At 42.3% G+C, this 16,668-nt stretch overlaps 1 protein-coding gene across 3 annotated transcripts in view; it reads left to right on the top strand.

Annotated features, from left to right (window-relative positions):
- Positions 1–6,905: 6,905 nt before the first annotated feature.
- ZNF326 (zinc finger protein 326) overlaps positions 6,906–16,668 on the top strand; it is a 33,132-nt gene continuing 23,369 nt past the window's right edge. The window contains exons 1-4 of one of the 3 annotated variants that reach the window (XM_056122941.1): positions 6,906–7,069; positions 9,381–9,425; positions 16,376–16,411; positions 16,507–16,618. In XM_056122941.1, the coding sequence (XP_055978916.1) occupies positions 7,054–7,069; positions 9,381–9,425; positions 16,376–16,411; positions 16,507–16,618 (209 nt within the window). In that variant the 5' untranslated portion in view covers positions 6,906–7,053. Of the gene's footprint in view, positions 7,070–9,380; positions 9,426–16,375; positions 16,466–16,504; positions 16,619–16,668 lie in introns of those variants that run through there. The other 2 variants (XM_056122942.1, XM_056122944.1) reach the window with 2 other exon arrangements.

The following is a 16,668-nucleotide window of genomic DNA, read 5'->3' as shown; positions in this document are numbered from 1 at the left end:
TTTTCAGCAGATTTCTTTATTGCAGTTCTGTAACCAGATCTTCTTTGATGAGTCTTCCGAGTCCTCAGTAGGAATTATTTTGTTTATGTGAAGTTGGATTGAATTGTTATAATGTATTGATGCTTAATCCCTGATTTTTCACTCGAGTTAATGACTTTTCTTAAAAATATAGAAAAGAATTATTTGAAAGCAAAATAGGAAAGGGCTATGGTATTAGAACTCCCTTTGGCAATCTCACTGTCATTTACACTCATTTCATTCTGATTAAATCTTTACTATTTCAGTCTGATTACTTTTATTAGTGACTAGGCTACTGCTTCTCCATCATTATGCAACATACAGATCATGTAAAGAGGTACAAAGAAGGGTATCTAATGACCAGGAATATATAATTGTGAGTTCTTGTAAGGAGCAGTGGTTTACAAGCAGTGGTGTTCATGGTCTACTTTTGGCTCTGTGCTCTGGGATCATTCTGGCAGTGGTTGGCATGGGATAGTCATATGTGGTCCCAGGGATCAAATCAGGATTGATGGCTTGCAAGGCAAGTGTCTTAACCCCTGTACACCTCTAAGGCCCCAGCACATGTAGGTTTTGCACATGTGATTTGCATACAGGGTTTGATCCTAGGCACAAAAGAAGAAAAAGAAAAAAATAAAAGCAAGGAAGTGGGGCTGGAGCAATGGTACAATGGGTTGGGCATTTGCCTTGCACCTGGCCTACCAGGGGTTCAATCCCCAGCATCCCATATGATCCCCCAAGCACTGCCAGGAGTAATTCCGGAGTACAGAGCCAGGAGCAACCCCTGAGCATCGCTGGGTGTGACCCCCCCCCCTTAAAAAAAGGAAGGAAGGAATAAAGGAAAGGAGAGAAATATATGCTCACTGAGAGAGTATGAACAAGAGATTAGAGAGAATAAAACTGACCCATTAAGTACAATAATTATCCAACTGCAAAAACAGCTACTAAGGTAACAGAGGGGAAGGGAATTCTGATTTTTAAAGAGATTATAAGGAGCAAAACTGATATTGAACCTTGAGGCATGGCAGCAGAGTAGAGGAGATGATACAAGCAGAGAGAGCAAGAGGAGCAAAGGCATAAAAACGTGAAAACACATGATTTGTTGGGGGAACAGCAGAAGGTTCTGTGTTGCTGAAGCATAAGGCAGCGTTAGAGTGATATTACAGGAACCCCAGAGAGCCCATTCACACAGTTCTCTAGTTGCAGCAGTGGAGGCTAGAGGGTGTGTGTGTGTGTGCGTGTGTGTGTGTGTGTGTTTGTGTGTGTGTGTGTGTGTGTGTAATGGAACTTCTCTGAGAATTCCTTTAGAATTAGGACCAGGTTTGGCTTTCTCATTGACTCCTCCCTGAAGTCTTCTCTTGTCCTCCAAAAATATCCTTTTCCATCTTAATTTAAGATACTCTATTCTCTTAAATCTTCAATAGATTTTGATGGCCTATGTTGACTAACCTGCCATTAATTGCAAACTGTGTGGAAGATTAAATCTCAGAAGACTTGTGTACAACACTAGCTCCTCAGAGTAAAGCATTGGGTCACTGAGTAATGGCATGGGAGAGGCCAGATAGCCTGGCTCGTCTCTGGGAGGGTGGGAGAGGAGGGTAAGAAAGAGACAAGGACAAAGGAAACAATACTGAGTCATAATTGAGGGCAATCAATGTTCCTTTAACAAATGCATTAGGGTACACCTTAATGGATTCTCGAGGATTCCTGGGTGTTTCTGGGGTTTGGTCTCCTTTCTCCTGTTTGGAAAAGAAGAAGAGAAAGGAATCTGAATTCTGGCTTTGCTTGCTTTTGTGGTGAGGCTATGTTTATTCTGGAGTTAGTTCTTTGTCTAGCAGTTTTCTCTTCCAGAACAGAAAGGTAGATGTGTGTGTGTGTGTGTGTGTGTGTGTGTGTGTGTGTGTGTGTGTATGCATGCGCGTGCATGTGCACGTGTGCACATAGGCAATGTTTGTCTCCTTTCAGTCATGCCAAGATCTAAAGACCTCAGATTATAAAATCATCCTTTTGTCAGAAGTAAATTGGTAGGGTGGGGGAAGGGAAGAATGAAGAGAAAGATGATAACAGAAAATAAAAGTTTAACATGTCATGGGCAGAGAGACCTGAGAGATAGCGCAATAAGCGGGTCACTTGTCTAGCATGCTACTGACTAGGATTTGATCCCTGGCATGCAATCTATTATGCCATTACCAGGAGTAGTACCTGAACACAAAACCAGGAGTAAACCCCGAGAATCACCAGGTGTGGCCCAAAACAACAATAACAGCAACAAAAAGTCATGGGAAGATCCATTTTAATTGACAAACCAGCACCAAGTTAGCCTGTGAAAAACAGTTTTAATTCCAAAGAGCAGTTAATTAAATTTTATTTTAATGGGGACCTAAGCTATGGCTCTTAGGTCAAGTGTTTTTGCACTTGCTTTGCAGGTGTGAGGCCCTGGGTTCAATCCCTGACTTTGCTAAAACGAAACCAAACTAAAGAGCGTCTAATGTGGACAGAAATATAAAGCAGAAGAGCTGGAGAAATAAAACAGTAGATAAGGTTATTGCCTTGCATGAGGTTGACCTGAAGTTCTATCTCGGGTACCCCATATATATGGTCCCCAGAGTCCTGCCAGGAGTAATTCCTGAGTGCAGAGCCGGGAGAAAGCTCTGAGCATTGCTGAGTATGCCTTCCCCCTCCACCCAAGAAATATAAAGCTGAATATTCAATGCATGGGAGACAGTGCTATCTCAAAAGTTAACCCAGGGGACTGGAACAAGGACTTCTAATAGAGCCCAGGGTGTTGCTAAGGATCTCCTGTGAACTTATAAGAAATCCAGACTTTATGGCTCCAATCAGCACAACAGAAATGTGAATCTAAGTTTTAATGAGAGTCCTAGATGAATCATAAACACCTTAATGTTAGCAGAGTCCGGGCCTAGAGTTAGGGGGTGGGATCTGAAAGTGTTTCTTAGAGGAAATAAAACCCAGGTTGTATTTTGAAGATAAGTAGGGCAAACCAGGCATTGTTCCAAGCAGAGGGAATATTTGCATGAAGTTTAGTTGCATGAAAAAGCATTGAGGTGTTTTGGAAACTGCCAACAGCTTAAAATTATTTACCCAAGGAGAAAGAAGAGAGAGGAGGAGGGAGAAATGTTGGAAAATGCAGGGCAGGCAGGGGCCAGATCCTGCTCCAGGTTAAGGAGCTTTGCCTTGATGGAAATCCATGATGGAAACAGAAGATGACAAATTTAAACTTTTATTTAGATTCCTGCAGATCCAGGAAGCCTGGGAAACCAACTGAAAGCTATGGTAGTAGTTGGAGAGCATAAGATCTTGAGAGTCTTAAGTGTTGTAGAGACTTAGAGGGAGGAAAGGATAACTTGAAGACATTTTAGCAGATGAGAAACTTCATGATGGATCACGTTGGCAGTGTACAGGGGTGCTTAGTTTTTTTTCTGCAGTGGTTATAGGCTTCTGGTTGAGCGTCATGAGTGGTTGTTCACATTCATTAATAGAAATGAAAGACTAAAGGAGGAAGAGCAGGTTTGAAGAGGGAAATTACAAGTTCAGTTTCGACATGTTGCAAGCGGCCAACATGGCTGACCCTAGTTCGATTTCCCCGCCCCTCTTGGAGAGCCTGGCAAGCTACCCGTGACGTATTCAATATGCCAAACACAGTAACAATTGTCACAATGGAGATGTTACTGGGCCCGCTCCAGCAAATCTATGAACAACGGGAGGACAGTGACAGTGACAGTGCCTCAGGTGAGTAGAAGACATGAATAGAATAGAGTTGAAAAAACAAGAACAGTGTGGAGAACTTGGTGAATTGGGGAGTGTAGAGAAGGAAAGTGACAAGGAAGAAAATACCCTGCCCAGAATTAGGTGCTGCTGCTGCTGCTACTACTACGACTACTACTACTACTACTACTACTGCTATGCAGGCAGTGTTTCTTCCAGGCATATTTTCAGAGGCTGCCTTCCTGAAAAGAGATTCCTGCAGCAAGTGGTTGAATCTCAAAGAGAAGCAAATGGCTGGGTTGCAGGTCTAGAGAGAGAGAGGTCCCTGGGAGTGTCTATATTGGCAGAAAAACACTGAACCTAAACTAATCCAAAAAGGACACCAGGGGCTGGAGCAATAGCACAGCGGGTAGGGCGTTTGCCTTGCAAGCAGCCGACCTAGGTTAGATTCCCAGCATCCCATATGGTCCCCCGAGCACCGCCAGGAGTAATTCCTGAGTGCATGAACCAGGAGTAACTCCTGTGCATTGACCCCCCCCCCCCCCCAAAAAAAAAAGGACACCAAGGCCTTTGAGATACAGGGACTGTTTGAGAAGACAGAAAACTTTTAAGATACAGAATTACAGGCTCAGAACATGGCTGGACCATGGCTGGAGGAGTTGCTTCATTGTTGGAACCAAGGCCATACCAAGGATGTTAAGAGAAGATATCATAGATATAATATCCCCTAAACAGAAACATCTTTATTTGAAAAGATTTATGTACAACAATATTCATTGCAATGTTTTGTATAATACACAAGATATGGAAACAATCAAATTCCCATATGGGGATGGATGGATGGATCAAGAAGTTGTGATATATATACACAATGGAATACTATACAACTCTAAAAAGGAACAAAATCATGCAATTTGCTCTGCTGTGAATGGAGCTAGAGAATTTCATTACTGAGTTAAATAGTCACAGGGAAAGAGATAGATAAAGAATTATCTCTCTCCATTGTGGAACTTAAAGATAGACAGCAAAGTATCAACACAGGGCCAAAGAAAACAATAAAAAACCTACCTCCTGAAACTGAGTTTGTATTTGTGTGTATGTGTGTGTGTGTGTGTGTGTGTGTGTTGAAATGAATGGGCATGGAGATCTTGGGAGAGGGAGGTGGTTACACTGGTGTTGGGTGTGGTGTTAGAATTATATACATATGAAACCATCCTCAACAGACATCAACAGTGTTTTAAATTATAATACTTTGATTAATTTACAAAAGTTAAAAATAAAATAGAAAAACAAAAGAAGATCATCAATAGCTTTAAGCTTAATCTCTTGGCAAGCTGCCAAATATGGGCAAGGCATTTATTCCTTGTCATTTTCCTTCTCCTCTCTTACTGATTCAGCAAAGTCTCTAGTAATAAACTTTGGGGCAGTTTGGAAAAACTGTCTATAACCGACTTGCAGAGGAAAAGACATGCATTTGCCTGCAATTCCGCCTGAAATGTGTATCACTTTCTTTTGCCATATGGCACATTTGTCCCCTTGAAATACGCACTTTTTTTACCCTATGGGTGCTTTTGCTGACACCTTTGCTTGATATATGTACTTTTTTTCACTCTGCAGAAACCTGTGTACTTTCTTGAGCATTTATACTCTCTCTTTCACTCTTTCTCTTTTCCTCTCCTTATCTTTCATGTAAACTTTTTTTAAAGTGGTGATGGTGGACACAACTGGGATGCTCAGGGTTTATTTCCTGGCTCTGTATTCAGGATCACTCCCAGTGGGGGACAGGGGATCACATGGGGACCAGGGATAGAACCCAGGTTGACCATGTGCAAGGCAAGTGCTCACCTGCTGTACTATCTCTCTAGTCACACCATATATATATACATATATATATATATATATTTACTTCACTATTCATTCCCTGAAATTATTTTCTGTGGGGGAAGGCAATGGACATCTAAAGGCCTGGACAAGATTTAGGAATGACTTTCCTTCCCTGCAAAGAGCAATTTCTTGCTCCAGTCTGAATCCCCTGTACCCCCCCCCCCCTCAAATGGAGTGTCAGGGATCATTTCACACTATATAGAGTAAGTGGAACCCATGTGTGATTTGATGACACCTCTTGGGTCTGGTGAGATGTCAGGTCTGTACTGGGTAGGTGCTCAGAGCAGACAGACTCTCTTCAGTCCTGCATTTCCCCCAGGCACTTCTCAGGGTGATTAGGTGGGTTGAGAAGAAAGTGGTAGGTTTTCTCTGGAGGGTGCCAGTGTTTTTCCTCCCCACTTCAAATAAGCCCCAGGGGGAATCCTACTCCTCTGGTAGGAGTTACATCTTCTACCTGCAATGTTAGATTCACCATTTTCTATTCTGTGATAGACCTGGAGTTCAAACAGTTCCCGGGACAAAATGCCTAACAGCTCTTTCTCCCTCTTACTCTGTGAGTGGATAACTTTGTTCACCTTACCCAATCCTATCCTCAAAGTGATCGTACAATATGTATGTATGTGTGCGTGTGTGTGTTCCTTTAAGTTCATGAAAAAAAAATGGCACAAATCTTCCATCTTTGAATCTTTTTAACATTTTAATTTTGCAGCGTAAGCTTCAGAACTGGAGAACGGCTAAGTTCTTGGACTCTTGGGTCATTTCCCATAATCGATTACTATTCAGCAGTCCCTTTTCCTCCATTACACAGAGGTCTAGCAAAACCCAGGACTTGCGCGTCTCCGCGGCAGCAACTCCGTGAAGCGCTCCGCGTTTTCTGATCAGTCATCCGCAGCCCTTGTAAGCAAAAGGTCGGCACGTGGAGTTGGGGCAGGAAGAAGCTGTTCCGAGCCTGGCCGTTCGCTCCTGCCAGGATCAAACATGGCGGGCCACAGTCAGCCTACCCGGAGACTCTTTTTCCCGCAATCTAGCCCCTCTTTGGCGCTTTTTAATTTTTTCAATCAAATCAAAACAAGACAAAACGAAAAACACTTCACTTCCACGGCAGGATACTCTACGTAGGGGAAGGGGACAGTCAAACCCGTCCGGAAACCTGACGGTGGTCCCCCCTCTTCCCGCCTCCACCCCCCCCCGCCTCCCGCGAAGGCCCGCCCACCAGGTCACGCCAGCCAATCGCAGGCCGCGCTGTGGCGTCTGGCAACGCGGGCTGGCCCCGCCCCCAGTCTCTCCTTGGCCTGCGGCTCCGGGGCCGGTAGCGTCGCTCTCCGTTGCTCCCTCGCGTGTGTTGACCTCGCGGCTCTTGGGCCCTTTCCGTAGGCCGTCACTCAAGCCCTGCGCCGTCGAGGCCGTGGGCCCCGAGACTCCGCCATGGACTTCGAGGACGGTGAGTGCCGCGTATGGCGGGAGGCCGCGGCGGGGCAGTCTGCGCCGGGGGTCTGTTTACCGTCTCAAGATGGCCGTGTGCGCTTTGTTCTGTGGGCCCGGAGGCCGCCGCAGGCCCCGCGCGCCCCGACGCCGCCCGCCCGGCCGTGGCCGTGGCCGTGGCCGCAACCGGGCCGAGGCCCTGGAGTTGTGTGTGTGCTGGGGAGGGGGGTGAGGGAAAGTGCCGGGCTCGGGGATAGAGGAGGGAGCGCGGCGCGGCGGCCTCGGGACTGGGGCCTGTGAGACTCGCCGGGGGCCCCAGCGCTCGGAGAGTCGCCCCGACGCCACCCGCTTCCGGCTTTCGCGCCCTGGAGCCGACGGTCGCCCGCCTGCGCCTCCACCCCGGGGCAGGCCTGCTCCTCACGAGCCGCGGCGCCCGGCGTTGGGTCGGGGAGGTGGGGCGGAGGGTGTGTGTGTGTGTGGCGGGGGGTCGTCCGTAGTTTTCCGTTGCGTTAACATTAGGGCGTCGCTGAGCGGTTCTCCGTGCGACTCCGTCGTGCAGAACCGGCAGTGAGGAGCGAGTTCGAGTTCAGATTGGCCGACCGGTCCAGTCACCCCCCTCCTTCCGCCCAGGAAAATGCCCGCGTCTTTGATCCCTGATTGCAAGTTCTCCCGAAAGGGAAGAGGTGGCTACACCCCATTGACTCAAACACCTCCCCCCACCCCCAGCTCCCTGCATCGACCTCGATGGGAGCTGGCACCCCCCCGCCCCTCCCTCCCCACCTTCCTACCTTCCCACCTTCCTACCTTCCTTTATCCCTACCTCTCCTGTCCAAAATTGAGATCTGGGCGCCGGTGCCCAGCCCGGGTTTACTGGGCCGCCTGCCTGCCTGCCTGCCTGCCTGCCTGCCAGGCCTTACCGGTTCCCGAAGCGCGTTTCCACTCACGTGCACGCAGATCCGATGGAAGCGAGGCCCGGCCTGGTCTTTTAGGGACCCTGCGTGGTCCGCCCTGAACTAGGAAGCAGTGGCAGCCCCAGATGGGGGAGGGTTTAGGGAGAGGCATTTGAATGATCTATCGGCCCAGGTTTGATCCTCAGGAGCCCAGGGAGGGGGGAGTCAATGCTGGCAAATTATTTGGCCGTGGACTCTTTCCACCGTGCTATCTCGACCCGCGAGTCTTGCAAAAAAAAAAAAAAAAAGGTCTTCTGGCCTTGGATTTCATCCGCCCAAACTTAGCAATGCCGCTCCCAAGTTCGTGCAAGGGAACCGGAATAGGCCTATTGTGGAGAAGAGGTTCAGTTCCTAACGGTACACACTGGTGGTGCTTTTGTTGGTTTTTGGTTGTACTTTATATACTTTAAAAAAAAATCCTCTGTTCTGATGGAGATAGCTTTAATCTCAGAATATTTGAAGAGGCCAGCGTTGGTAGTTAAATTAAAAATTACATTTTGATTTTGTTTATTTGATCCCCAGATTTAATGACAGTGGTTGCCAGGCATGTGAGCTCTAGCAAATAAGGTGGAGGTGCTTGGGAGCATAGGCAAATCTTGCCTCCCCCTGATGGGACTCATTTTGTATAGAAAAGTTAAAAAACAAGTAACATAATCCAAACAACCAGGTTTGTTTGCTTTTGGGTAATCACTCTGTGCCTACAATTCTAAACTTCAATAATAAAATTCTAAGCAGGGCCAGGGATAAAATATACTCGCTTACTTGGCTGCATCCCCACTGCTATATTTAGGGGATGGAATTTGACTAACATATCTGATTCAGATTTTGTGTAGTGTATCTGGGTTCCTGTTGTCAACGAGTGAAAATTGTATTAAAATCTTTTCAGTATTTATTTTTAAGGTTAAAGCATCTTTTGCCCATAAACTTAGTTGTTAAGGAAATTGCCAATGTGGTTTCAGTGTTGCACATTCTGGATTGATAAAAACAGAAATACAAGTAGCATTTCATGTATGCTTTCTCAGAGAAGATCTTGAATTTAAACAGCAAATAATTTGAAAAAAGTGACAATATCAACTCATACTTTTGCATTATTTGATATATATAATTACTTGCTTTCCCTTTTATTGCACCATATAAATGAGTATGGTTTCCCTCTTTGTATACGTGTTAGGAACTAATTTTCACATTAGCCTGAACGATAACCCGCATATATAGGGAGATGGGTAAAAAGAATGTTTTCCCCAATGAAGTATTAATTATTACTTATACCCTGTTTTGCAAGTAATTGAACTAATGACATTTTCAGTTGCATTTGCTTTAAGTATGTAATTTCAGGTTTTTGCTGATGAACTAATTCCTTTTTGTTAAATGTTTTCATAGATTATACACACTCTGCTTGCAGGAATACTTTTCAGGGTTTTAATGGTGAGTATCATTCTCTTTCATTGATTCTTAAACCTTTCAAGGGAATGCATTTCAATTTTTCTCTTTATGAAAAGTACAGATGTGAAAAGACACTCTAATGTATTATTTCTTAGTGGTTAATATTGACATACTGTACATAGTCTTTGAATTAAAAGAGTTTAGATTAAGTGTTTTATTTGAATTATGATTCCTTAGTTTTTCAAAAGGTCTACACTACATTTTTGGTGATGATTTAAAAGAGCAGTTATTTTTACTGAATTAGGTAGATGGTCTTGAGTAATGTATATTGCTTCTGTATTGTAATGTATTTTAACTTTGTTTTTGCTTCGTGTTTCCAAATATATAAAGATATATCTAGAGGAGTGTAGGAAAAAGCCTGATAGTATATTAACATAAAAAATATGTTTTAGAGTTTTAACTACACAGCTAGATAAAATCATGAGAGGTACTTAGAATATAATTGTCTGCCATTTTGATAGTTAGGAGTTAAGACCTGCTAAATAGAATAGCACAAAAAAAGAACATGGAGCAATTCAAAGAAGCATTCATGGGGCTCAGGGCCTTATGTCTGTGATAAAGCACATGCTTTGCATACTTGAGCTCTGGGTTTCTTCCCTGGCTTCCTTACCTTACCTCCCCAATGCCTCTTCAAATAAAACAGAAGCATGATTTAGAGGATATCCGGAAGTAGAATTTAAATATACTGATCACCAGACAAAGCAACATTCACTTATTGTATAGAATGTCATATGTTTTAAAAACAAAACTAAAGCAGATGTACTAGTAAAGACCATGCTGTTTTATGGAAATTATTGCAGTCCTGTGTCTACTATCTACTTGTCATTTCTTAAAATTGGAAAATTTTATGTTTATTGTGGACAGAGAGTCTATAGCATATAGTAAATAGTCCATAGGATGCAGAAGAATATTTTTGAGCAGGAAAGTGACATAATAAAATATCAAAAGGAAGTTTAATTTGCGAAGGTTAAATTTGATAATTGGAAAAATAACTAGAAAGACACTTCATAAATTTAGATGTGAGGATTTTAATACAAATATTATTTTTAAGATTTCCTTCCTTTTTTTTTTTTTTTTTACACTTTTTGGGTCACACCCAGCGATGCTCAGGGATATTATTCCTGGCTCTGCATTCAGGAATTACTGCTGGGGGTCCATACGGGATGCTGGGAATTGGAACCCAGGTCAGCCGTGTGCAAGGCAAACACCCTACCCACTGGGTTATCGCTCCGGCCCCAAAACATTAAGATTTCTTTTAAAGTCAAAATTGGTGATGCGTAGAATAGAAATTATAGTGAATTTAGGATTTTAAAGTGGAGTGTGACTGTATCAAATGTTACCAGTGAGGGAGATTTGAAATAATAGAAGGCCAGGATTTACTAGAGAGTTTTAATGTCTAAGTATAGGACTTTCAAAGGCAGAATCCCACAGGACCAGAAGTTAATTTTCTTACTAATGTTCACTGTATAAAGATCTCAGAAATTTCTATCACTTTAGTTTTAGCAGAAGTCCTCATCGAAGACTAGTTGTCACACTGCCCTGGGGAACTTTTTTCAGAGCACATCTGAAAAAAGTTCATTGTTTATTCCTCTTACAGACTGAATTTTAGGACAAGTGGTCCTGGCTGTATAAACTGTGAGAAGTATTTTAATGATTTTGAAATGTACCTCTGGTTAGATCTGTTCAACAATACTTTGCTTTTTTGTTGTTGTTGTTTTTTTTGCTTTTTGGGTCACACCCAGCAATGCTTAGGGCTTACTCCTGGCTCTCGCTCAGGAATTACTCCTGGTGGTGCTCGGGGGACCGTATGGGATGCCAGGGATTGAACCCTGGTCGGCCACATGCAAGGCAAGCACCCAACCCGCAATGCTATCGCTCTGGCTCCTGTTCAACAACACTTTGAAGTCTGTGTTGTCTATCTTATAAATGAAGAACTTTTAGGGTTTTCTTAATTTATTCAGTGGGTATATATTAAATGAGTGCTGTGTATGAAATGTTCAGGAGCTGGCAATACAGTAATGAACAAAATTAACATTGCTGTTTTGTACTTCTAGTCTAGCGGGGTGATTCAGATAGTAAACTAGATAAAGAAGTAGCATATATTATGTTAGCTGCAACTCAGGAAAGGTTGATTTGTCGCTTTTTTTTTTCTTGCTTTTTGGGTCACACCCAGCAATGCACAGGGGTTATTCCTGGCTCTGCACTCAGGAATTACTCCTGGCGGCACTCAGGGGACCATGTGGGATGCTGGTAATTGAACTCAGGTCAGCCGCGTGCAAGGCAAACGCCCTACCCGCTGTGCTTTTTAAGAAAATAGCTAGGAAAGGATTCTCTAAAAAGGAGAAGTTTGCACAGTGGTGCAAGGTAGATGAGAACACAAGCCCTGGGACTTCCTGGAGGCAGCATAGGTAACTCATTGTTAGCATTGTATTTTCTAGGGACAGAAATGAAGTAGAAGTAGTATTATAAAACATATCCTAAGGTGTTGATTTCCTCCACACCATTTTCGAGAAGTATGTTGTATATCCAGTGTCTTTGTGTTTACTTTTGCTTCATAGCTTCCTTAAAGAAGAAACCGATAATAAAAGGAGAAAGGGGGAGATAGTAGTACAGTGAATAGGGTGCTTACATTACACGTAGCTGACCCAGGTTTGATCTTCTACAACTTACATGGTCCTGTGAGCCCTCCAGGAGTCATCTCTGAGCAGTGAGTCCTGCCAGGTGTGGCCTGAAACCCAAACATCATATTTTTGAATTAATATTTTTGTGTGCTAATAAGTGATTTGAAATGGAGGTTTACTGATTATCATAGTTTTAAGGAATCTTTGTATCATGTATAATTCTTTATTAAAGTAAGGGTTACTGAGTTATTTAGATTTTCCAACTATTGATACGTAAGCTTAAAAGTTTCTAAAATACCTTTCCTGACAAAACTGACAGTATGATTTTTCCTATGGAAAAATCATTTCGTATGGAAAATCATACTGTCAGTTTTGTCAGGAAAGGTATTTAGAAACTTTTAAGCTTAGGTGGTAGATGGAAGTTTTATAAAATTCTGAATTGGTCACAAAATGTATCACTTGCTTTATTCCTTGAAATTTATTCTATTCTCATTTATTTATTTTTGCTTTTTGGGTCACACCCGGCGATGCACGGGAGTTACTCCTGGTTCAATGCACTCAGGAATTAATTACTCCTGACGGTGCTTGGGGACCATATGGGATGCTGGGAATCGAACCGAACCTAGGTCGGAACCTAGGTCGGCTGCGTGCAAGGCAAACGCCCTACCTGCTGTGCTATTGTTTCAGCCCCTCTGTTTTATTTTTGACATTTAAAGTGTCTACTAGAGGCCCACTTTGGAAAGCCATGTTTTATTTTTTGTAAAACAAATTTCTTACTTTTTGTTTTTGGGAGGGAGCATACCTGGTGGTACTCAGGGCTTACTCCTTTCTCTGTTCGGTATTTCTTTCTGCATGGCTCAGAGGACTATATGGGGTGCCTTGGGTTGAGCCTGTTGGCCATGTGTAAGGCAAGCACCCTACCTGCAGTATTATCACTCTGGCCCAAGCATGGCTTTTGAATGTTACTTTTCTCTTGTGAAAATCATTCCTTGTAAAAAGTGGCTAATTTAGTTCGCTGAATTCTTTTACACAAGATTTTCCTGGAGAGAAATACTTGGGAATGCAGTAAAATAAATTTTTGTGTACTTCTAGTCATTAAAATATTAATCAAAATCTTGATTTATTGCAATTACTAATTCATGATTTAATAAAGTGACTTAATTCTTACTGTTTCAAAGGCTACTTTTTAATCTGAAGACAATGTTTTTATTTTACAAATTTTCTTTTTCATTACAAGTGTTCTGTGTTGTAAACTACAATGACTACAAGTACAGTGTGGTACCACTGCATTAATTTGTGTTAACAGCAATTTTTCTCTGTACTGGTTTTCCCCTTCTATCTTCACTGTAAAAAACACGGTAAAAGGCTTATGTCTTGATATTATTTGTGAAAACAGTTTGATCAACTGTTTGAAAAGCTGCTATCTGAGGGTCTACAAAAAAATAAGAAAAAACCAAAACCCAACCTCAAGATTTATTTATATATATATACACATACATACATATATATATGTATATATATATATGATGAGCTTACAAAGAGCAGAATATAAGGAGACTACAAATACCACACTAGATGCTACAGACTGAAGATTCAGAAGAAAGGATAATCAGCTGAGACAGTAATAATGAAAATTTTCTTTTGGGACCAGGGAGATATACAGAGACTGAGTACTACAAATCCTGTTTGATCACATGATCCTCTGAATACTGCTGTGATCCCATAACCCCCCCCCCCCCAAGTTGTTTTCTTTTTCCGTGGGGGTGGGGGTGGGGGTTTCAGTGCACAGGACCTACTACTGACTCTCATTGGGCTCTAGGGACCATAGTGGTATCAGGAATTGAATCAGGTTTGGTCACAGACAGGGTAAGCAGCTTAATGTCTCTGTACTCTCTCTGACACCCAAAAGTGGTTCTTGAAAAGAGAATTTAAGTGGACTTAAAACATTCAAAAGATTCTGTAGTAGGTATTTGGGATGGGAGAGGAGAAGGCAGCAAACAGTTTGAGGCTAGAGAACTATTTGTGTGACTTAGAAAAAAAATAATTATTTCGGCTTGAATTATATGAGAAGATGGAGTTTGATCATTTAGGTTGTTTCTAGGTATAAAGTTGCAAGATTCTAAGTATTTCTTTTCATTTGTTTTGGGGAGGCCACACCTAGCTATGCTAAGAGCTTATGCCTGACTTTGCTCAAGGATCACACCTGGAGGGCTCAGGATACCATATGGGTGCTGGGGATGGAATCCGGGTCTGCTGCATGCAAAGCAATCTGCTGTACTAATACCACTCCCGCCCACTGAGTAGTATTTTTATAAAATTGTTGCTGTCGTCCTCATCATTACTAGTGTTAGGACCAGGAACATATAATGGTTGTAACTAAAATTTAATGTTTTATAAAACGTGAATGAAGAAATTTGCACTTTATATACTGTTGCATAGTACATCAAATTCAAGAGTGTCGTAATGTAGAACTTTATAAGAAAGTATTCAAGGAGCTAAAAGTTTTTGGCCAGGGCACTCCTAGCAGCGCTCAGGAAACCGGTGCCCCCACTCAAAGGTTGATGCAGAGTATGGGATTTAGCCCTTTAAACTCTATGTTCTTTTAAGCCCAACCCATTAAATTTTCTCCCTTTTTTATAAATAGTAAATTAATAAATTCATTATCGCTTAGTTTTTGTTTCATTTCAGAGGTTGGGATGTAGGCAGAATTGCATCATGATAAAATATGCTTGGAAAACTTAATTCAGAATTTACTGTTAGATTTCATGTTCTCTTCTCTTTATTAAAAGTATTTGAGGATTTAATATTTGATGAGAAATTATTTCATCAGTCTTCCTAGTAACTGATTGATCCCATTCTGACTTTTTTTTTTTTTTTTTTTTTTTTTGGTTTTTGGGTCACACCCGGCGATGCTCAGGGGTTACTCCTGGCTCATGCACTCAGGAATTGCTCCTGGCGGTGCTCGGGGGACCATATGGGGTGCTGGGAATCGAACCTGTGTCGGTCATGTTGGCTGCGTGCAAGGCAAACGCCCTACCCGCTATGCTATCGGTCCAGCCCCGACTTTTGTTTTAAAAATAGACTTTAGGGGGTTGGAGCAATAGCACAGCGGGTAGGGCGTTTGCCTTGCACGTGGCTGACCCGGGTTCGATTCCCAGCATCCCATATGAGCCCCTGAGCACTGCCAGGGTAATTCCTGCACGCAGAGCCAGGAGTAACCCAGGTGCATCGCTGGGTGTGACCCAAAAAGCAAAAAATAAAAATAGACTTTATTATGTAAAACAATTGAAATTAGGCTGATTAAAATAGGACTATTTTAGAGTTTGTTATATTTTAATATCATGGGAAACTAAAACAGAATCCTTTCTTCCCCCACCCCCACTTTTGTTTTTGGGCCACACCAACCATATTCATACTGGGCTATGCGTTCGGAAATCACTCCTGGTAGGCTCAGAGGATCCTATAGTGTGCTGAGGATCAAACCCAGGTTAGCTATGTGCAAGGCAAATGCCCTACCTCCTGTACTATCTTTGTCCCCTCAGAAATTTTCTTTTTGACATTAAATGCTGACTTTCCTTAAGGATAGAAATTATGTACTTATGATAACCTAATAAAGATTATTTATTAGTATTTATTAGTCAAATAAATATTGGTTGAATGAAAAATGGCTTTGATACAGATCTTTTAAGTATATTTTATTAATTGGACCTTCCCACCAGTGGTTGGGTTTTGGAGATTATCACCTGTGATACTGGAACTATTAGAGAGTGGTTCCGACCTTTGGTGCTCTGCTCTGTCGTTCAGTACTGTTGTGGCATTTGGCAGTGCTAGGGGTCACTGTGGCTTTTGTAGAAGTAACCAGGGGCCATCAGGGCTATGATAGTGGTCTATTTGGGGTCAGCAGTCAAACTGGGGTCTTGAGCTTGTCTGGCATATGTACATTCAACCTCTTTTTTGCATCTTGGGCTATACCTGACAGTACCTGGGGTCTGTTTCTGGCTTTTGACACAGTTCCAGGAATGAAACCTGCGGCTCTTTGCCAGCAAAATATGCATGCACTCCAGTCCTTTGAGCTATTTTCTATTCCCTATGCTACAGAACTTTTTAATATTTTTCTTTGAAATATTAGGGATCCTTTACAAATTGAGTTTTATTTATTAGATACTAGTTTCCTTCGCTGTTTTATGTGTGATTAGCTTAAATACTTAATGTTAAATTGTTGTTTTCATTGATGTGAATAGCTTGTATTTGATGCATATTCCTGAAGACAGTGGTATATTTTACTGACCTTTTATGTTGGTTATCTTTTAGGAATGGATCGTGATTATGGCCCTGGATCTTATGGAGGTCTGACATTCAAGGATATTTATCTAAAAATTCTTCTTTTGAGTGCCAGTAAAGGTGAGCATCTTTTAATTGTTTTCTTTTTAAACTTTTTATAGGGATGGATCGTGACTATGGCCATGGATCCTATGGGGGTCAAAGATCCATGGACTCCTACCTAAACCAGTCATATGGCATGGACAATCACAGTGGTGGTGGTGGGGGTAGCAGGTAAATTGCTCAATAACTTGGCCAAATAGTTAGACAAATGTAAAATTCTG

This window comes from Sorex fumeus, unplaced genomic scaffold (genome assembly GCF_029834395.1).
Source record: "Sorex fumeus unplaced genomic scaffold, SorFum_2.1 ptg000047l, whole genome shotgun sequence".
In the NCBI taxonomy this organism is placed as follows: domain Eukaryota; kingdom Metazoa; phylum Chordata; class Mammalia; order Eulipotyphla; family Soricidae; genus Sorex; species Sorex fumeus.
This window is presented reverse-complemented; position numbering and strand designations above follow the sequence as displayed.